Source organism: Bombyx mori, chromosome 1 (assembly GCF_030269925.1).
Source record: "Bombyx mori chromosome 1, ASM3026992v2".
NCBI classification, from domain to species: domain Eukaryota; kingdom Metazoa; phylum Arthropoda; class Insecta; order Lepidoptera; family Bombycidae; genus Bombyx; species Bombyx mori.
Window position 1 is genome coordinate 1,284,768 of NC_085107.1, and position 22,996 is coordinate 1,307,763.

General features: G+C 36.3%; 2 protein-coding genes across 5 annotated transcripts; one reads left to right on the forward strand and one right to left on the reverse strand.

The window, feature by feature from the left end:
- The first annotated feature begins 652 nt into the window (after positions 1 to 652).
- Positions 653 to 3,494, forward strand: LOC101743564 (MIF-like protein mif-2). The gene is made up of 3 exons (XM_004932734.4): positions 653 to 1,205; positions 2,787 to 2,962; positions 3,182 to 3,494. The coding sequence occupies exons 1-3, from the start codon at positions 1,098 to 1,100 to the stop codon at positions 3,258 to 3,260; spliced, it is 363 nt and encodes a 120-aa protein (XP_004932791.1). The 5' UTR covers positions 653 to 1,097; the 3' UTR covers positions 3,261 to 3,494.
- Positions 3,484 to 22,043, reverse strand: LOC101741126 (probable 3',5'-cyclic phosphodiesterase pde-5). 4 transcript variants are annotated; one of them, XM_021352324.3, is made up of 15 exons: positions 21,883 to 22,043; positions 18,377 to 18,479; positions 16,772 to 16,894; positions 15,569 to 15,616; positions 15,001 to 15,137; positions 13,470 to 13,544; positions 12,106 to 12,267; positions 10,742 to 10,915; positions 10,046 to 10,266; positions 9,244 to 9,528; positions 8,090 to 8,654; positions 7,194 to 7,352; positions 6,302 to 6,477; positions 5,824 to 6,016; positions 3,484 to 4,435 (listed from the first exon to the last, which is right to left on the reverse strand). In XM_021352324.3, the coding sequence occupies exons 1-15, from the start codon at positions 21,922 to 21,924 to the stop codon at positions 3,995 to 3,997; spliced, it is 2,904 nt and encodes a 967-aa protein (XP_021207999.3). In that variant the 5' UTR covers positions 21,925 to 22,043; the 3' UTR covers positions 3,484 to 3,994. The 4 variants fall into 4 exon arrangements, with proteins under 4 accessions (XP_021207999.3, XP_037869049.2, XP_004932859.3 ...); XM_038013121.2 differs by having other exon boundaries at positions 18,377 to 18,474; positions 21,883 to 21,994; XM_004932802.4 differs by lacking the exon at positions 15,569 to 15,616.
- Positions 22,044 to 22,996: the final 953 nt, after the last annotated feature.

Here is a 22,996-nt window from a genome sequence, read left to right on the forward strand (position 1 = left end):
GCAATATGCAATAAATAAAATAAACAAAATTGATGCATAGGTTACGACATCAAACAGATATTAACTTACATGGTGACAAACGAGTCAAACCCATAGTGTCATCACATTACGACCCGTATCGGCCGTAGAATCGAGCTGCACTGTGGCACCAGTATACGGTCAGTAGTTTTTTGCGTAATCGCTAATGGCAGGCCGTGTTATAAGGATGATTAGGCAGTACCACTGGAACTGCCTATTTTGGCCGCGAAGTAGTAATACATTCCGGATTCAGAGTTATAAAAACCAGAACATAACATAATTAAGACTTCTATGTCATATATCTTAAAGGAGATGATTTTACTGTGAATTTTATTTTGTGAACTTAATTTACTGGTTTAAGGACCTCTTGTGAGTCCGCATCGGTAGATACCACCGCCCTGCCTATTCCAGCCGTGGAGCAGTAATGCGTTTCGGTTTGAAGGGCGGGGCAGCCGTTGTAACTATACTGAGACCTTCAAACCCATATCTCAAGATAAGGGGCGACATTTAAGTTCTATATGTCTATAGGCTCCAGAAACCACTTAACACCAGGTGGGCTGTGAGATCGTCCACCCATCTGTGCAATAAATAAATAAATAAACGAAATGACCTAGATATGAAACATTCGCAATGTCGCCAAGGGGAAGTATCACCATCCTGCGCAGTTTTCGCGTCAAGCAATCAAAAATCCAGTAGAATACATTTGTTATCATGACCTGGCGTTTCAAACAAGCAACATCAATCACATTGCAGTATCTACCTATAGGTATATACGCTCCGAACAACACATCACATAGGCAGACCGTTCTCCCGTTTTCCCATCAAAATCATAACAAAAATTCCAACAAACATTACCAAATCAATGATTGTTTCAAATCCTTCATTCATTTTTCAATAATATTTCCCGTTACGTTATATAAAAGACGAAACCTACACTAAAATATATTTAAATTATATTATTTTTCTTACATTAAAAAAAATTTAATTCATATGTACGTAACACGAAAGATAAAGCAGTCAAAGTCACAATTGATAAACGTTATCACGCTTCAGTCGAACTCCGAGCGGTCTTGGAAGACATGCCGTGCCTTAAAATATTCACTAATTTGACAAACAGTTTCATACCCAATGATTTTGTTAATAAAATAATACCGGTCCTATCCAAGGCTGTGCAAAAATCACCTGAGGTGAGTGAAAAGAAAAAAAAAACATTATTCTTCAATTTATTATTAATTCTACATTCAAATTCAGTAGTGTTTTTAAAAACCTAGTAAAGGTTAAATTGTTTGATAAAAACATCCGTAACTATTGTATTAGCTGGCTTCAAAGTTCTAACAGATCTAGAATTCTAAGATTAAATATCATTGTAATCATCACCAGTGCGCTTACATTTACCTATGTTGTAAAGTATTTTAATTATCTTACATTTATTCGGTCGCTTCGAATTACGAGTATAAGCAGTATATAACATAACCTAAGCTCATTAAAATTGATACTGGAATCAATTAGGAGATGAATCTGTAAAAGTATTTTGAAAATTATTTCATGATGATCACTTCTTTATAACTGTCGTTTTACGAGTAATAAAGTAGACTATGGTTAAGAAGAAAAGTGAACACCTAATAATTGATTATAAGCTATGATGTTGTCACGTCCCTTGATGCTTGAATTTGAAATGTATTCCCTGGACCTTTACCTGAACTGTAAACAAGAGTTACAATTATATTATATAACTATAATAATTATAAATTTAATATATATACAATTATATTATATAACATATAATTGTAACTCTGGTTGATATTAATTATATTATAAGATTAATTATATATGAACTATAAATATATGTTATATATAATAATTACATATAACATATAATTGTAACTCTTGTTTACAGTAAACGATCACTCTAAAAATGTTTTTCTTTCAAAAATAACTGTTTTGCGATAATTGTGTTTTACTCATAAAAGGCTACTTGGTGATGTCTCAAAATGATGAAAAAAGGAAAGGGTTAATATAATAAGTTTAATATTAAATATAATTTTGAAATATTTCTGATTAATACAAGCAACATTTCACTTGTCACATTAGGAAGAAAAAATCTTCCAGAAGTATTCTATATCATTCTCACGCAGCCTAAATCATAGAGATATACCTAATATATGTTTCGCTTATTTTAGTGTCGCTTTTTCTTTTGAATGAATATTCGTAGAATGCTCCGGTGGTAGATTCTGGGAAGCACGGCTCCTGTTAGGGTTCGTGATAACAACAAAGTCAGGTTTGAGCCCCGTGAGCTCACCTACTGGCCCGGTGACGCTAATATTGTATCTCAAGACCATCAGATTAGGTAGGAAAAAAAAAAGGTAAAATGCGTTTCTCAATAGAACGCAACCCACATTGCCTATGCCGCACCGTTCTATCATACACGGTTGCTACCGTAATAGACCCTATTGGGGTGGCAATGATACGGTGGTGGGTAATGGCCTTGAACTCATCTTCTCATATAGACCAATTCCAAAAACCAAACATAATTGGTTCAGTACATGGTATCGCAGGGCTGTTTCTTCTAATTCAAATTGGCTTTAAAACATGTGCTGTACTAATGACATTTTGAAAAAAATCTGTGCGATTAGGAGCAGAGTCAAACCGTGAGTTTCTTGCCGATTCTGTGGTGAAACTCATGACGATTTCAATGTCATAGTTTTAAATTATTTTGACGACTATTAATGCTTTTACTGTGTCGATACATGATATAACTTTGTTTTCAGAAATTTATATGCCTGATATCCCCCGACTGTGCCTTATCGATAGGAGGCGAGTCGTCCACACCAGGCGCTGTCGCCACCCTGGAATCGATTGGTAACCTGGGCCCAAGCCAAAATAAAGTCATCGCCAAAGAAATATCAGATTTCGTCGAAAAGGAATTGGGAATCTCGAAAGACAGGTTTTTGTTCATTGCTATTTATCCAGGAGCGTTAATTACCTACCTACAACGATAGTAAAATAACTTGCACATTGATCCGTTTCCTCCGCTTTGTGTTGGGAAGTTGCAGCCAGTCTGCTGAGCTAAGCTAAAAAACTACCATAACTAAAAGTAAAGATTTTAATCGAAACAGAATATCTAAGTAGGTATATATTCAATTTTATTTACTTTCTGTTCCAGATTTTTCTTAACATTCTACGATTTGAAGAACTTTAATGTAGCTAAAGGAGGAATCACCGTCGATGTATTGGAACCTTGAAGTACATATTAAAAATATATGTTTATCACATATGGCACATAGATACAAAATCTTAAGCATAAATCGTAATCTTAATATAATTCAAAATTATTCCAAAATGAACTACATACCTGACCACAATATTCAAAAGCTAAAGATACAAAAATAAATGTATATGCCTACAAGAAGATCTTAACATTATTTCTTGTTATTTTTATTCATGCAAGTTTAAAAATAAATAGAATTTCGAATTTATCAAAGTCTCGACTTTATTATATCTGTGTAATATTACATTAACTTTTCACCAGGTAATAATATAATAAAATATCTAATAATAACTAACTTTTCTAAATTAGAACCAAGTGATTATTAATTTGAGAAAAACATTTCAAATTTGAGCAAAAACATTAATAGGAAACTTTAGTGAAACAAAAAATGGGAACCTATACTTAAAAACTTAAATAGCAATCTTGTTCACTTAAAAATTGCTATTAATTTTACGAATGACTTCATGCAAATGAGGAATAATGAAATGATTTTGTTATTACATGATAAATCAAAACTTTATAATTAAAATAAACATTTTTCATTATATGATTTTTACAAGTCCCTAAGAATGAACTACATTCACACACACAAAAATGTGGTAACATCGATCGGCCGTGTACTAGAACTAATATGTTCCTAAATGAAATATGCTAATTATGAGTTCAGGATCAATATATTTCTAGTTTTTTTTTTTATTTCTCCGATATTCAAACTGTATCATCTTTTTTCGTCGCTTCACTAGCAACTAATACGCCTTCTTCTTCGATCCACGTGACTCCATCAATTTCCTTCCAAATGTTACTTCTAAAGGTTTGTTCAACCGCAAATTCTTCGTCATCATTCCATACTACAGGTTTGGGTTGAGCTTCTCCTATAATAGTTTTTGATTCTTGCCTTATGATTTCTACTCTTTTGTTCCCTTCATTTTTAACTGTGACATCATCATCATCATCTCCGATTCCATCCTTTGGTTCAAGGCTATCTTTAGAATTATCTTTCTTCGAGTCTTGCTTAAAAAGGATCTTATCAGCTCTCGCTTTCCATCTGTTGAGGTTTTTTGTTGCCATAGCGTACATCGGCTTTGTGTTCGGAAGTATTCGATACAGCATGTCGTAACACGGTATACATATTTGACTGAGGAAACCAACCTGGAATTACATTTGAAATCATTCGATAATTTTCTGTTTTTAAAGAAAACCTTCGTTAACAAACTCTTAAATTCTATCATTAATGATTACGGAAACAATAATATAACTGTATAATATAGTATACATATTAAACTTTATTATCAAACAGAATAGACGAGTAATTATAAGCGCTTGATTCGTTTCAAAGATTAAGTAACATACAATAAAAGCTCCTTATTAGCGCTTCCCTCATTCGCGTTTTCACTATTCGCGTATTAAAAAATGCGACCCATTTCCCATATTCGCAGCTAAAGATTTCTTTATTCGCGGATCTAATCGGTACATACATATTAATAAAAATGGTTCCAATATGTAGGCATCCGTTGTAAACGCGCTGTTCCATATTCACGGTTACTGTATTCGCGGCATATTTAAGGAACATAGGTATATCCCGCCAGTAAAAAGCTTTTACTATATTACCAGACATCATATTATGACAAATGTTCTGGATATCATATTCCACCCAAATTATAAACTCATTAGTTCTAAAAATGATCATAGTTACGCACCGCTACGACTGTTGCTAATAGTAAATTAAATATGAAAATTTTTTCGTGAACTTCTCAAAAAAAAATTATATTATGATGAAAGCAACGATAAACAAATCAGTCAATCGAGCAGTGTAAAGCTCCTTCATAAATGTGGAAATTCGTTTATGTTTAGATAACATTCTATTATTCTATTACCTGACACTTCTAATCTATATCTATATTTCTATACCTATATAAAAATGAATTGTTGTTCGTTAGTCTCGCTAAAACTCGAGAACGGCTGAACCGATTTAGTTAATTTTGGTCTTGAATTATTCGTGGTAGTCCAGAGAAGGTTTAAAAGGTAGATAAATATAAAAATGCTCGGAATTAAATAAAAATAACAATTTCGTTTTCCCTTTGATGTGTCCCTCGTCGGACGGATTTCTTTTGTTTCTTTTAAGATTATTTTATAAAAAAATTTAGGTCGTTTATTTATCGATTGGGGCACTACAAAGTTTTTTTTTTTTTTTTTTATTGCTGAGATGGGTGGACGAGCTCACAGCCCACCTGGTGTTAAGTGGTTACTGGAGCCCATAGACATCCACAACGTAAATGCGCCACCCACCTTGAGATATAAGTTCTATGGTCTCACGTATAGTTACAACGGCTGCCCCACCCTTCAAACCGAAACGCATTACTGCTTCACGGCAGAAATAGGCAGGGTGGTGGTACCCACCCGCGCGGACTCACAAGAGGTCCTACCACCAGTAAAAATCTGCCGGGTCAGCTAGTTTTTAATGATATTCTAGGTATAAAAGTGTTTTGTAGAGAGATATGTGTTCATGAAAGTGTTTACATTAAACAAATACATTTCACCTGGCTAGCTGGCTGCTCTTCAGGTTTATTCCTATCCATCATCGGTATCGGTATCCTTCCAGCAGCTCTCTCCTTGTCTCCTTGATCATAAAACTCCTCAAATATAACCTTCACTGTTTTGATCTGAATCTCCCATGGCTTAGCTGAAGCTGACAGATCAGCCGCTGTCATTGATATGGCCATGGCCAAATCTCTGAATAAAGTTACGTTTTTTTATGACTGATGACAAAATTAATAAAAAAAATCGCTGCAAGAGCCCTTACAAATTAGAATTAGTTTAGAGAAATTAGTTTAGAACAATCACAGTTATGAATTCGCTATCCAAATATTTTTGTTCAATAAAAACTATTTTTGGAGCCTTATTAAATATTTCGCAAATTCTAATAAACGAACACATTAGTGAGTTCTCTTTGTGAGAGTGAGTGATTCGTCATAGTATTCGCAAAGCCCCCACAATAATAATAGATATTTGACCAACCTGTGACTCGGATCGTCCCAGCTGAACTGTGCTTCATCAGATCTGTACAATTCTCTTATTTTGTCTAAATTAGGGAAGAAGGCCGCTAGATCGGTTGCCAGAATACAGTGCCTGATGAAGCCGAGAATCTCTTTGTAGTCTTCGCTTGAAATATGTGAGAATATGTTGTGACCGTCCTGTGGAGTTTACATTTTAAGTTCATCTTCAATTCCTCACTAGATACCAATTTATTTATCACTAGCGGCCCGCTCCGGCTCCGCTCTGGTCTTTCACAAAAATTTCAACGATATTTGACGTTGTTTTATTTAAAAAAATTAAAAAAACACTTATTGCGGCATAACTATAATAGTTAGACATATGGTGTTGCAACACTTTTTGTAAATAATTTGTTCTATAAAGTTTTAATACATTATTTTATTCTATCATCAACTGTTTTTGTAGGGCACGCGATGTAAAGAATATTTTAGGTAATTTTTTTACACTTTGGGTTACATTATTGGAGTTTTAGTAAGGAACCCCAATTTTTTTCAAAAAAGATTATAGCCTATATCACTCGGGTATAGTGTAGCCTCCGAACAATGAAAGAATTTTTCAAATCGGTTCACTAGTTTCGGAGCCTATTAAATACAAACAAACAAACAAACAAATCTTTCCTCTTTATAATATTAGTATAAATTTACAATATAAATTACTGCCCCAAAGCCACTACTCACTCAACCTTTTAGATTACTTAGATGGGTCGATGACTTCAATGCCTAGATTAGTTAGAAATTGCAAAATGACTATTTCGCAGAAGAAGCACACAATTGCTCCGACGTAATGCAGCATAATAATAAACAATTTATTACCGAGAATTATATCCGCGTGATAACAGAATACGTCCAGATCATACCTGTTGTAAAATAGTGACCGTAATGTTGAAATGATGGTGCTCTAGAGTAGATGTTGTGTACATGGCGGCTAGAGGTGAGGCCGTTTCGCTCATGTATTTATTGGTATACCCTCGGTGGTCCAAATCGTGGCAAAGACACGCAACGAAGAGTGCCAGTCTCTGCACGCAAACGAAATATAAATTGGCAGTTTAAATATGTATAATATAAATTGGCAGTTATAATATAATAATATAATAAATAATAAAAATTATAATATAATAAAAATATAAATTGGCAGTTTATAACTAAACGTCAATTACGTTTTCGTTTTTAATATAATTAACGTGTAAGCTACGGCACGACTACTATCAAGTGATATATACAGTCCATAGACTTGACAAACTGAATGCCGCGCACCACTTTGAAATATGAGGTTTTTATTGTCTTTTATAGCGGCTATTTACCTTCGAGACCGAAATGCGTGACAGCTTCGTTACAGAAATAGGCAGAGTGGTTGTACGTACACGAGCTTTTTTTTATTGCCTGTGTAGTCAGACGAGCATACGGCCCACCTGATGGTAAGTGGTCACCGTCGCTCATAGACGTCAGCAATGCCGTCTGGCTCAAAAGATGCCCTACCGCGAGTAATTACGAAAATCAATTTTTTTTGCGGGTTTTCTTTTTATTACGCGATGTTACTCCTTCACCGTGAAAGTCGTAAGCACGTGCTAAGTACGGATTTTATAACAAAAATTGGTATATGCCTGCGAGATTCAGACCCCGGCACAGCCGCCTCGCTCGATACCAATCGACCGGGCTTCTTATTCTTTAGGCTGCGACCACTTAACATATAGGCATGTCTTAAAACCGCTACAAGCACGACCTAGCTTCCCAATTAAACAGCTACACTACTTGCCTTGTTGTAATCAAATCTCTCCTTCACATCACTTTTCAAGATGGCGTACATTGCATGAGCGACGGTCCAGCCATGATCGAAGTTATGATACGGCACCGTCCTATAATTCTTCTTGACAGTCAACGTGAACCTTGTCAGCGTCGTAATATCAAACTGGGTCATGTCAAACAGATCGCGAAACATTGATATAATACATTTACATTTCTCGAACTCATCAAAACGAAACGGATCTAGATAAAAATCTGCGAAGTCAACATTCAACGGTTCTTTGTCTAGCAGCATAGCTTGCACCTCATATTCCCGGCACGTGTTGTGGTAGCTTAACACTTCGAGGGCAACTCGGTACTTCTGCTCCTTCCTCATGATCCTGTCATAAAGCCTCGCATGGTGGAGGGCTAGGCCGAAAAACGTGGAGAATATCTCGAAGGCCGCCTCATCGTCATCACCGAAATATTTATCGTCGCGTTTGTTAACCATTTGGACAACGCCAATGACTTTTCCTTCGACCTTTATGGGCATACATAGAATGCTTATTGTTTTGTATCCAGTAGCTTCGTCCACGTCTCTATGAAAAGAATATATCATTAATTTTTTTCTGTATGTTTTTCGTAATATCATGAGCTTCGACCTAGTTTTGTAAGTGATTATAAGCAATAACCTCAAAAATGCTCTTCCACCTATTAGTTCTTCCCACAAAATCGTTTTCTTCAACGCTGAAGATAATCACCTCAATAATACCCTTCTGTTGACATAGTTTACCAGTCGGTTTGTGCAAATATTCTTGAACGTGATATATCTATGGTATATCTATGGTAAACGGCCGTCTGGTGTAGTGGTAAGTGACATGGTCACTACACAAGGGGCTCGCGGGTTTGAATCCCGCCAAGGGAAGATATTTGTATGATAAATATAAAATGTCTTTTCCAGGGTTATGGATGTATATTAAATATAATAATATGTATGTGTATAATAAAAATCTTACATTTATTTCTATTATCTGGTACCTGTAACGCAAGTTCTTTACGAACTTAGCACGGGACCAGTTAACGTGGTCTGATTCTTAGTAAATATTTATTTATTTATTATTTATCTTTAAATCACTTACCTTACCAATGCTTACTTACCTATTACCAATGCCTCTCATTTTCACTTACCTATTAAACCTGTAATCAGAATAAGCGTCAGGAATATTCATGGTCTCGCCTGATAACGCCACGTGACCGGCGATTCCTCTATTTATCGGCATCCTAATCTCTTTCTTTTCCATATCCAGATCTAGACCTGGCTCAAATTTAAGATCGAATACAGTGGAGACCAGCTCAGAATTCCTGTAGTCGACTAAGAATAGCGAAGCCCTGTCTGCGTTCACAAGCCTCTGGGCGAACTCCAATATCCTCTTTATCAGTTGATCCAAAGAAACCATCTCTTCGAAAATTGCTCTGAAAATACAAGGTGATTATAAAGCATATTAAACTCACTAAAACTTGTCAACTCATGGCTTAAAAAAAAAGTACACGAAGACAGATTTACAATTAGCAGTACTCGTAACTACGTATAGTATCGAATAGTTGTTACAGAGGAAAGCCTTTAAGACGTCCTTACGAATCCTCCTGATCCATTAAAGTTGCTTTTAGATACCTCAAGCACTGGCCACCGTCCTCGCTGAGCCCGTCACTTGCGACGAAGGGCTCGGCGAGTAAATTAACCCATAGACACAGCACACTGAGTTTCTCGACGGATCTTCTCAGTGGGTCGCGTTTCCGTTCCCGTGATAGATTCTGCGAAGCACTGCTCTTGCTAGGGCCAGTGTAAGCAACACCTTCGGTTTGAGCACTGAGAGCTCACATACACGTTAGGGCAACGCTGATATAGCCTCTCAAGGCTATCAGAATAGGTAGGAAAAAAAAGAATAGAGGAAACATCCACACATTGACAAGTTATTAAATAAATACGTACTTGACAACGTCTAATAAAAAATCGGACATGTTACGTTCCCTTTTCTTATCCACATACAGCTTGCAGTAATGCAGAGCAACACTACCCCACACGACGATGTGACCACTAATCTCTTCGTCGATGACTTTGAACCTGTCCTTTGTTCTCCACATTTCTAAGACGTAAGACGTTTTACCGGATTTCGTTATAATCGGTTGGTACAGTATATAGTTTCCTTGTTTCTGTAAAACAACGAAAATCATTGTAATAATTTTTCGTTAAGGATATTAAGCATTATTAATAGGATGCCAGCTTTGTGTACTCATAGATACCGTTAACCTTATTATATTACACTTATTACAAACAGTCACTTGGACTCGAATCTGTGGCCTCCCCTTTAACATTACTGGTGCTAGCACGTCTTGTGAGTCCGCACGGGTAGGTACCACCACCACCCTGCTTGTTTCTGCCGTGAAGCAGCGAGGCAGCCGTTGTACTGTTGCGACTGTAAAACTGCGACCTTACAACTTGTGTCGCGAGATGAAAGGCGGAATTTACGTTGAAGTCTATGAGCTCTGGTAACCAATTAACACCAGGTAGGCCGTGAGCTCGTCCACCCTTCTAAACAATAACAATAAAAGAAAAAAAAACTGTAAGACGAGTGATATCCATTATTAACCCCGCAAACCAAATTAAGCTAAATGTCTAAAAGCTTACGTTCCGCGAGTTACAGCTTCTCAACAAAGAGAGCGGTGTTTCCGGAAACCGAAGTGGGTCATCAAATCTTGAAACTCTTTTGCTGGTACCTTTCTTCGCCACTTCCAAGACTAATTCCACTTGTTGGGGGTCTGATCTTTCCAAAGTTGATGGTACGGGTTGGTTTTGTGGCAGCTAGAACGCAATATAATTCAGTAAGCATACGCATGGAGTGGCGCTCGCAGAAAATTACATGTATTGATAATATTGATGGGTTTCAAATTTTTAAATGTTTTTGATAACTAGTCCTCCCCCGGTAGTCGAAATTCGACTATAATTAATTTAAATTATATGTTTGTACACTATTATGATTCTATTGTTGAAGATTATTATACTTCTATAATCACAGACTTGGTAAGACCACACTTTAGACAAATATTAATAAGACAAAAAATATTTAATCTATTCTCAATTTGACCACAGAAAGCAATAAGAAAAGTTTGACAATAAACAAATAGTATGCATGCGTGTATGTGTCAAATACATGGTAGTGTGTGTAATGTTTTCTTTATGGATTTAATGTATCTTTTATGCATTATTTTAAAAAAATATTAGCATTGTACACTTCTTCTCTATATTGTCTGTAAGTGTGGAAAATTTCATACTCTTCCGTCCGCGCAATTTTCGTAAAAAGTGATACAAAGTTTTTGCTTCACGTATTAATATATAGAAAAGCGCTTCACAACCTTTGCATCTGACTTTTAAATTCGTACGACTGTGGAGTAAATTACTTGATCACTGGCGCGTAGTAAAACCCTTGTGTTGTTGTTTTTAAAGTCATTTATTTTAGATCAGTGATTATGAAACATACACGCCTAGACGACATCCTAGAAATGAATTCTACATACTGACATCCAACTGTAATTAATAAAACAAAAAAATGTTATATTTTTCCAGGCCAATCCAAAATTATAATTGATAATAATACAAACTTTTTTGACTTTTACGATCACATCGTGGGGTGAATGGCTAATTGGTTGAAGCGACAGTTTTGCAGCTTTACAGCAGAGTCATTTAAAGTTTGAAGCTTGGACAAAATATAATGAACAAGAAATTCTTCATCTATTTGAATGGAGTAAACTTAATTTAAGTTCAATTAAAAACATCGAACTGATAATGCTAATGTCAGATAAAATGTACCTTTCATAAAAAAGATGAATATAATTATAATTTTGTTTCTTGTTACTTGTGTTTTTTATGTATCGTTTTAGCTTGTGATCTGTATTGTGTGCCTAATAAATAAAATAAAATAAATAATCAAAATAAATATCGCGTACTAAGCGAAATGTGACTTAAGCTAACCCTTCACCCCTCGATATATTTACCTTTGTATGATCAATAACGAAGTGCTGAACGAAAGTTGGATGATCTGGGAAAAGTTTGTACACCCTGTATGTTTCAACGCCAATGGACGTCGCGACGCTTTTGGCAAGCTGCCAAAGCACCGTGTGCTCTCTCGGATCCTCTTTGTAGATTTTTAAAATATCCTGTAAATACAATTACCTTTATTGATATTAAGATATAAAAACAAACTAAGCTTTTTAATTGCTCTACTTAGTCGTTTGACTCTTGGCAGAGTCGTCATGGTCATCATTTATTTACCTTCATGTATGAGTGCGTTAAGTATTAACCGTGTTATAATTGTTACTAAAATAAGGACAGGATAAAATAAGGACAACCGTTTTTTTTTTGGATATGAAATATTTTATCATTATTATTATTAATAACGGTTAGCTTTGTAAAAGATATGTAGGCACGTTTTTGTGAATCAAGTACACACTAAGTTCAATTTTGGATTTTAATATTGGTGTAATTGAATCTATAAAATTCTGTTTGAATTTTTTGTGATAATGAAAGCCTAAATTAATTTCTTATAGCGGGACACGATCTAAGAAGTATTTTCTAATAAAACTATCACTTCATTAGATTTCATAAAATGTAATTATGTCGATCTAATCAGTTATCTAACGCTTTTGTTTTTAGAAAGAGATACATACACCCTGTATGTATTAGCAGCAACCTGGTATTGTTAATTTGGTTGCTAATTCTAATACCGATCAGTAAAATTTCATTCATTTTCATTTATTTTATATTTCTCGTGTAATTCCCGTACTCAACCGAAGTATAGCGTAATTTTTGGAACGAAGTTCCTTATGGGACGATGCGGAAGGGTACCCTAACCGTGAAAAAACGTCCGTAACGTAAGATTTTTATTAGTGATGCACACAGTATGCGACTTAACTTTGTAATAACGTACAAAAAATAACATAATTTTCTATCATTCATTGACCACTATCTCAGAGCGTTCGTTTGCGCAATACATTAACTCTTATGCAAACAAACGTGAATGAAGTGTACCACAATAAGTTTGCACGTTACCGAATGACCGTGAGTTGTTGCAAAACCTCCAGCTTTATTTTCTTTATACCTCGAATAGAACTTAAAATTGATGTTTTTATAACAAGAAACTTCGTTCCCATCCGGTGTACCACAACACCAAGCATCTTTTTTTTACATACAGTTCTTCAATACTATAATGATAATAAATAAGCCCTTGAAGCTATCAACAGAGGAACTCAAACAGAAAGTTTTATTTTATTTATAACAGGATCGAATATTAGTTTGAGTGCCACTCAAATCGATTTACTCCGTTAGTTCAGAAGATACGTAGAACGATAATTATAGTTACCATAAACATTTGCTTTGTCGTACGCGAGTGGTCATGGCTCGCTGATGGCCTATTGTATGATAATTTGGGATGTACCTGTAATTATTCGAACATTAGTTGTCAATGGCAATCGCATTATATTAAATAATATACGAACTACGTACTACTACGAATACGTATATTGGATCTGGACATATTTGCTCAAAACTTGTTTAGTTTTAAGAAAACTATTAGAAACTATTTAGCTCCTAAACCATGTTAATTGTTCTCATGTTATTTGTTTTTATGTAGTTTATTGATGGATTTTTTCTTTTTAAAAATTTTATCTTGTTTCTTTTTGTTCCTTTTATTTTTTCTTTTTTTTCTTTCAGATTTAATTAATTTTATAATCATTTGGTACTAGAACTAGATGTTAGCTGTGATTACCTATAATTAAGTGAGCACATGTCATGTTTTGATATTTTTGTACTCTATGTTTAAGCCAGTGTTTCATTTGTTGGTGATCCATTAAATAAATAAATAAACTTATTTACCTATTCGATTTTATTACGATGCAAACTGCAAATTCGGTTTATCTGTCAACAGTTACAGCGCGATAAACTTACGCTCGTCGCGAACAAGTTTCGTATGCATTTCTTATGCAACAGGTCAAATGTTAGAGATTAGGCATTTACTACTTTGTTTACAGTTTTTCTGAAGGTCTTGTCTAATTAAATCGAGTAAAAACGAGAGCTCCAGTCTACCAGAGAACGGCCCACCTGAATTTAAGTGATTACCTAATCTTATAGACTTCATAAAGTGAATTCTGCTATTCACCTCTAGAATTGTGATATGTCTCAATAATCAACCTCAAATCGGAATTCAGGATAGCTTACAAAATGCCATACGAACAGAACCACGTCATTACGGATCCTCCCGATACATTAACGGTGCTTTTAGGTACCTAAAAGCACCAGTCACCGACCTCGCCGAACCCGTCACTTGCGGCGAAGGGCTCGACGAGTAAATTAACCCATAGACCAGTCCATTGAGTTTCTCGCCGGATCTTCTCAGTGGGTCGCGTCGCGTTCAGTGCTAAATCATGTCTTTCTTGAAACAAATTTTGAGAAAAGTGCTTTGCGGTAACATCGGCTAGTTTGTACTAATGCCACTGTTGACTTTTTTATGATTGAGGGATTACTTGTGGCCCGGAGGCTTTTCCAGTTTCACAAGGAGGGACCAGATTTGCTAACAGCTACCCGAGCGCCTCCAAGGGAGACCTAATAACTCAAGAGTAGCTGCTTCGCGAATGAATCTACTGCCGGATCGTAATCGCGATCCGGCGAGAAACTCAACGGGTTGATATTTAGGTTAGGTTGCACTGTTGACCTTGATAAGCGATGGTAGCTACTTACGATTGTGTTAACAGTATGTCTGTCTGCTTGTACTAATAATAACATATTAATGACATAGACCGTTATATTTGTACTGGTAAGCTAACATACATTAACGGGATACAAAATCTCACGACAGTTTAGAATTTTAAAAAAAACAGTAGAAGGTAATTAATTACGTTGATAGCATTATTCTTCATCTTCATGTGCAACCACTTCTCTACGACATCTTGCGGCACCGATTCCAATATATATGTTTCCAAATAATCCTTATTCCGATTCAGGTAATGACTGATTGTTTCCTGTTCTTCGGCATCTGAAGACAGACAAAAAAATTGAGACAAATATAGTAGATTAAACAGTTTTACGATTTTGGGCTCACTCATATTATGTTATCGCATGAGTGAAGTGCATCTTTGCTTAAATAAAGAACATTATTATAGTATTAAACACACACTTTTATTGATACTCGCCATACTTTTAATGCAACGGAAGCATTCCTTAAAGACGACATTCCTCAATTGACGACAACACAAAGTCTTAACTCTCACACACACAACAATTTGCGAACGTATAACATTAAACAAATACAAACAAAGCCAAAAACAAACATTTTCAAATTACATTATTCTCTATTCATTTAAGTGTTTTAATAAGGTTACTGATTCTTAACGCCAGCCTGGAGTTTGAAACAAGCTTTGGATATGCAATAACTAACCAAAAACTCGTACAAACACCATCGATTACCTTTGAAAGATGCCAGCGATTTTGTTTTCTTTTGCCTTGAATGTTTAACTGAAAAGGAAAACAACTTTAGCCAGTGGCGGATTAAAGGTCCAGAGCGCCCTAGGCAATCACTTTATCGGCGCCCCTGTACCGGCCATAAATGGCCATCATAATACTATAAATTTTAACTAGTTGTTTTTGCAATCACGATGACGTTGTATCATCAAACCCCAGACTTTAGTAGAACAGGACATTTAGTTCAGGCATTTAGTTCTTAATCGTCGATATTTTCATTATTTATTTAAAAAATCTGAGCTCCCGCGCCCCTTGTAACTACACGCCCCTAGGCACGTGCCTAGTTTGCCTTACGGATAATCCGCCTCTGACTTTAGAGTTATTGCAACCCGATTTTACGTGAACAACAGAAAGTCGAACATTTGACTTGACACAATTGATTTAAACTTAAAAAAAATTGGAATTTCTTTAGTTTTCTGCACGACCAAATTTAATACAAGATTTCTTTTCATATCATATATACAAAGATTATAGTTTAAGGGCGGTTTAAGATGTCTAGAAAATAATTTAAGGACTGAAATAATTTTAACTTTGCTATTGGTTATTTTTTTGCAATGGTTATTTGTTAAATCATGTTCCCAACGTTCTTATTAAGGCTTACATGATTGAGTTGAAACTTTGTAGTTGCTCAAGGAACATTTCTGTACACCAGGGGTGGGTAAAGCCGGCCCGCGGGCCGGATCCGGCCCTTTTGCTAATTTTATCCGGCCCGTTGAAAAATTCCGCACATAAATTTTTTTAAACTCTTTTATGAGATTTTGTTGACATCAGCATTAAAAAAGCATATGCGGTAAAAAAGCATATGCGGTATAGTCCTCCGGCCCGGGAGACATTTTGAAAATTTCATTTTGGCCCGCGCTTTAAAGTATTTGCCCACCCCTGCTGTACACTATGAGACGCGTTAGATGGCGCACGAGCAGTTTTAAGAAATATAAAAATAGTAACGTGCATTTTCAATGTATCCATGAATAATTTAGATTTACCATTGGATCGGATTCTTTCAAATAGGGTAAGACAACATATTCGAAACAACGCTTCGTATATCTTAATTTTTATTTTCTATATTTTAGCACTCAAATTTCTAACCCGAAATAAAACTAATATCATCATCAATGTCTTCTCTATATAGTAATCTGATCACATATCTACCTGAATGTTTCTTCTTGTCGGCACGTACAGAATTCCAGTCCATGTATATTGACTGCTTTGGCACGCAACCAGCGTGAAATCGAGCTTTAGTCTCCGTCGGGGACTTCAACGAAGCCGGAGTGCCTGTTCAGAATTTATCTTATTGCTTAGTTGGGTGGACGAGCTCACGGCCCATCCGGTGTTAAGTGGTTACCGGGGTCCATAGACATCAACAAATTAAATACCGCCACCCGCCTTGAGATATGGGCTCTAAGATCTTAATATGGTTACCACGGCTGCCTCACCCTTCCAACCCAAACGCATTACTGCTTCACGGCAGAAATAGGCAGAGTGGTGATACCTACCCGTACGGACTCACAAGAGGACCTACCACCAGGCCTGGGTGTTTATTATCTATTTATGTATGAGATATGATTTGTAAGTCTCGGTTTTACAATAGAACACCTACCCTACCCTTGAATCCGAAAGGCGTTACTGCTTCACAGCAGAAATAAGCAAAAAGGTGACGCCTATTAATGCCGGCTCATAAGACGACCTACCAGTAGAAATAAGAACGAACCAAAGCTAGTTCAGCAAAAATATTTTAAAAAAAATTAAGGGATCAATATCATCGGGATTTAAGACCTGATATGTACCACTTTTCTTTTCTTCAATAAGACTTGAACGGTGAAAAAATAAGAACATTTTATTATCTCGAATCCGTAGAAGCTATGAGCTTAATTAAGCGATCATCGGTATGATGAATTTTTTTTCACGCCACGTTAACTGGTCCCGTGCTAAGTTCGTAAAGAACTTGTGTTACAAATACCAGATAACGGAAATAAATAGAATATTTTTATTATACACATACATATATTTAATATACACCCATAACCCTGGAAAGACATTTATATTTATCATACAAATATCTTCCCTTGGCGGGATTGTTTGTTAGTCTGCACAGATTCGATACCACAATTCTAAATATAATTGCTGTTGAGCAATTACGCTTTACCATTTCAAGGGTAGGATGACCATCGGTAATAATATAATTAAGATCGTTTCGTAGGTTCGCTTATAGCCTGATAAGGCGGACGAGCTTACCGCCAGCGACAATGACAGGGGCAACTGCTGCTTGCCTTTACTGGTGGTAGGACCTCTTGTGAGTCCGCACGAGTAGGTACCAGCACCCTACCCATTTCTGCCGTGAAGCAGTAACGCGTTTCGATTTGAAGGGTGGGGCAGCCGTTGTAACTATACTGATATCTTAGAACTCACATCTCAAGGTGGGGTGCGGCATTTACGTTGTAGATGTCTATGAGCTCCGATAACCGCTTATCACCAGGTGAGCTGTGAGCTCGTCCACACATCTATGCAATAAAAAATAAATAAATAAAGTATGGGGCTTAGATTCGCCCTACCGTATTGTTTGTAACCTCCGGCAACCATTCAAAACCAGCAGGGTAATGAGGTCGTGTGCCTCTTTCCTCTGATCTCAAGATCAGCATCAGTCACGTTGATACTTGAGGTCTCACTTTAAAACTTTAAATGTCATAAGAAAATCGACTACTTTATCCTAAATTTGAATACATGATAAATAGGCTGCACTGCAATTGCTTTACTAACCTGAGAAACCAATTTCTGCCTTCCCAATTGGTGGTAGAAGTTGAGGAGATCGTCCATCCGATGTCTTAGACTGGATCGGAGTATTACTACTTCTGGAACTGTCCTAACAAATTAACGAAACAACAGTCGCTTAATTTTTACAATACTCGTTTGCCTCTCGTCGTCATAAAAAAAAAAACAAAAAAAAAAACTACTCGAATGACCGGTTTGCACACAAACATGAATTACTTGCTAACTCTACCCCCTCTGTAGTTCTTCTCTTTCGATACTAGATGGCGGTGTTTGGTAGCATAAATCTTTTTTATCAGAAAACACTAAGGACCCAAGATCCGATTACAAAAATCTGAATCAAGCTTTTAACGAAAAAGTTGAAGTGAAATTTATTCAGGGACAACTTTAGCTTTGGCTTTACCAAATCGTAAGCTCAGTGCTTGAATAAGCAAAAGAATATTTTATGTCAGTCTTAATTTTACATACACTACTACTTTTTTTGGTGGACGAGATCACAGCTCACCTGGTGTTAAGTGGTTACTGGAGCCCATAGACATCCTTCCTTCCACCTTGAGATATAAGCTCTAAGGCCTCAGCATACTTACAACGGCTGCCGCACCCTTCAAACCGAAACGCATCACTACTTCATGGCAGAAATAGGCAGGGCGGTGGTATCTACCCGTGCGGACTCACAAGAGGTCCTACCACCAGTAATTACGCAAATTATAATTTTGCGGATTTGATTTTTATTACACGATGTTATTCCTTCACCGTGGAAATCAGTCGCGAACATTTGTTAAGTACGTATTCCATTAGTAAAATTGGTACCCGCCTGCGGGATTCGAACACCGTTGCATCGCTGGATACGAACGCACCGGGCGTCTTATCCTTTAGGCCACGACGACTTCACAGCGACAACTTGAGAAGTTGCTTCTTAATGCACTAGCTAGACGTTCGTCCACACGTTAGGGCCCGCCTGATGTTAAGAGCCTTTGCCGACTCGAAGATGTAAGGCTGGTGTGCTTAAGCTTCCCTTCGTTTGTCGCTAGGGGCGCTGTTCCAACAAGTTAACTTTTACGCGATCGAGCAGTTAAAAAACTCGCGCTAAGCACACGGCGTAGCGTTTGTAAGCCGGCCGTCAACGTTTTAAAACGACTTCACCATGTTCATAAACAATTTTATGGCTCAATATTTACAGGGAAACTAAATTAAATTGTTCCGTGTAGTTGCTACGGTTTTGTTTTGTCACGAAACAGTAATTACTTTAAAGTCGTAAGAAGATTAATAACAATTATGATATGGCGGTGACCTTTGGGTGGTGACCTTTGGACGTTAAAGGAAATTGACCTTGTTCGTTCGTGATGGGATGCTTGCGTTTAATATTACCAAATTGGTGTACTGCAAATATCTATGCCGCCGAAGCAAATTTATATCATTTAATTTACCGGCTTCTTGACTTTTGTTGCCAGTAGTAATAAATAAAGAATGTACATGATCAGGGTTCACCCGAAATTCAACCAAAATCACTTTCTTACATATTTCATAGATGTACATTTTTAAAAAGAACATTTTCAAAATATTTTTTTGATTTGACATCACTAAATCTCAGTAACCGATAATACTCGTAGAGGGAAAATAAGTAAATCAGACGAAATAAAAATACGAAGCTGTTTTTTTTATATATATATATATACAACGTGTTACAAAATACACCGTAAAAAATATAATTAATTAACAAAGTCAAAAATTTTGTTAACCCTAGTAAGCTGTCATGTCAGGAAACCAGATTATTTAACAGAAAGCCCTACTAACCTACCTAATAATTGTCTACTTTATTCGTTTTTCTATTTTTCATTCATAAACGTTTGCTACCTCAATACGAGGATGTCATTATACTCAAGTACTTGTCGTACTTGTCAAATTGTTGTCGTTCCGCGAATCGGATAGGTTTCATACTTCAGGGATAGAAAAGTAGGTACATTCTGCGGAGTTTACTCTTTAATTTTACTAAAATAGGATTTGTACATCACTGAAAATAATAATATTTTATTTTATTTTTTGGGAGTATGCTATACAAAATTGCTACGGTTCTTAATTTTTTTTTATTGTCCTTGTAGGCAGACGAGCATACGGCCCACCTGATGGTGAGTGGTTACCGTCGCTCATGGACTTCAGCAATGCCAGGGGCAGAGCCAAGCCGCTGCCTACCGCTTAATACTCTCCGTAAGACTCGTTTGAAGAAGGACATGTCATAGCGCTCGGGAAAGACCGTGGAGGAGAGCTCATTCCATAGCCGGATGGTGCGTGGCAAAAAAGATCTCTGGAAGCGCACTGTGGATGACCGCAGTGGCTCCAGGTAGTATGGATGAACTCTACTCCGGTGGTGGGCGGTGCGGTGGTAAAAACGAGATGAAATGAAATGAAATATTGTGAATGAAATGAAATATTGTGAATGGACTCGTTATAAGGCCCCATTTAAGCTCATTTCAGCTTTACGGGTACTTTTGTGGCACCCTCTATACATGAACTACATGTTACCATGTAGTAAATACAGATAAGATCTGCATACTTATTGACTTCATAGGCGTTCGGGGTCCGATCGGTATAAGTAGTATTTTTTTTATTTTTTAGCGAATTTACAAATCGATCAGGGAACCAGATTACTACTACTAATATTTCTGAGCTACTAAGAAATAAATATTCTTCCACGATCATAAAACAAGACGCTGTCTTATATCACATATATGAGAGTAGTTTAGTATCAGAAGAATAAGTACTTATCTATAAGAAGATCGAAAGACTACAGAATATACCTTAAATATCAATAAAATCGAATGTGCTATATTAATCATTTTACATCAATATTTGTGATAGGCTCGCACGGGTAGCTCCCAGCATCCTACCTATTCCTATCGCAATGCAGCCATGTGCTATAGCTGGAAGGATGGGACATGTGGCTTTTAATAATAATATCATTGAGATGGTTGGTAGCATTCTCGTTGCGATGCTTATGGGCCGCGATGACCTCTTAATGCGTGATATGCCGTGAACTCGCTCACACCTCTAGCCAATAAAATAATGAAGGCCACAATCCTAGCTGTAGTTGTTCCAAAGCCACTCTTCGTAATAAAATCAAGACTATCTCCCGTCCTTAAAAGTTTGCAATAGCATTCATTTCTTATTATTAATATCAGTCTTCAGAAAAATTCTTCGATAGAAAAAAAAACGACATGTAAATGTAATGGAAGATCGTGTTTTAAGTCAGTCTGACAATTACTGTTACCACCTGACTCCACCGTCATACCCTATTTATGTCGTGAAGCATTAATGCAGTCCGGTTTGAAGGTAATACAATAAATTAATTTTAATAAGCACGCGAACGACCGAAACCGTTCGTTGATCGATCGTATAAAAACTAATTGAATAATCATCGCATTACCAATTAAAATATACATCCATAAATGGAACACAGCATGATTTAATAGAAATAATAAGTCTTTTCGTTCTGCACTTACCTTATCTCCATACGCAAGGCCCGCATTGCTCCCTTCAGACATATCACGTGCCAAAACCGTCCGTGTCCCAGCCGTCAGTCAAACACAATGAACAATTTGTATCAATACGGAAAAGCTATCATATTAACTACGGACGCCGAGGTCCGAGGTAGATATCGTTCATACTAACAACGAATGCGGGTTTACTTGTGCATTAACTTTACGTCTAAATGTTACAAACATGATATACAACTTTAATGTTACTTATATGAAATGTAGTGAGTGAAATATGCATTCCATATCACTACATAGTATAAAACAAAGTCGCTTTCTCTCTCCCTATATCTGTCTGTCCCTATGTATGCTTAAATCTTTAAAACTACGCAACGGATTTTGATGCGGTTTTTTTAATAGGTAGAGTGATTAAAGAGGAAGGTTTATATGTATAATAACATCCATTAAATAGTGGAGAAATCAATAATAAATTACAGTTTCCGAAGCGAAGCGAGGGCGGGTCGCTAGTAACATTATATAAAAGAAACGATTTTCGTCATAAATAACTAGTTCCATATAACATTATATGAAATAAATTATTTTCGTCATACGTTTCTTTAAATTCCAACCTAACAAAGCTTTTGGTGTGAGTTTGCAAACTTGTCTTAAGAAAGATTCTTGTTGTCGACAAAAATAATTTGTCAAAATCTCTTCAAACCGCCACTAACCTAAACAAAATCCGTAACAATATATCCACCTATAGAATGTTAATCTGCAAAATTGAAAAACAGCAAGTAATCTAAAAAAAACTATAAAATGCACGTAACCTAAACTCGGCATCTAAATTAATAGCAGTACAGATAATTAATTGAGACTAAACATATATTGTTAAACCTTTATTAATTAGATCAAAAGACTATGTTGAATTTGAAAATTAAATGTTCGATGCTTTAAGATTTTGAAGTCGTCGTGGCCTAAAGGATAACATGCTCGGTGCACTCTTGTCGAACGATGCAACTGTACCGGTGTTCGAATCCCGCGGGCAGGTACCAACTTTTTTAATGAAATACGCACTTATCAAATGTTCACAATTGACTTCAACGACGAAGAAAAAAATCGTGTAATAAAAATCAAAGCCGCA

What these genes read in the sequence shown, in the direction of transcription:
- LOC101741126 (XM_021352324.3), bottom strand. Translation starts at nt 21,924, where the DNA reads ATGTCTGAAGGGAGCAATGCGGGCCTTGCGTATGGAGATAAG. An exon ending in TGAAGAATAATGCTATCAAC is followed by an intron (nt 13,545 to 15,000) that starts GTAATTAATTAC and finishes GAATAATTACAG; the next exon opens with GTACATCCCAAATTATCATA. An exon ending in AAGAGCAGCCAGCTAGCCAG is followed by an intron (nt 4,436 to 5,823) that starts GTGAAATGTATT and finishes ATGTAATTCCAG; the next exon opens with GTTGGTTTCCTCAGTCAAAT.
- LOC101743564 (XM_004932734.4), top strand. Translation starts at nt 1,098, where the DNA reads ATGCCGTGCCTTAAAATATTCACTAATTTGACAAACAGTTTCATACCC. An exon ending in CTGTGCAAAAATCACCTGAG is followed by an intron (nt 1,206 to 2,786) that starts GTGAGTGAAAAG and finishes CTTTGTTTTCAG; the next exon opens with AAATTTATATGCCTGATATC. An exon ending in TTGGGAATCTCGAAAGACAG is followed by an intron (nt 2,963 to 3,181) that starts GTTTTTGTTCAT and finishes TTTCTGTTCCAG; the next exon opens with ATTTTTCTTAACATTCTACG.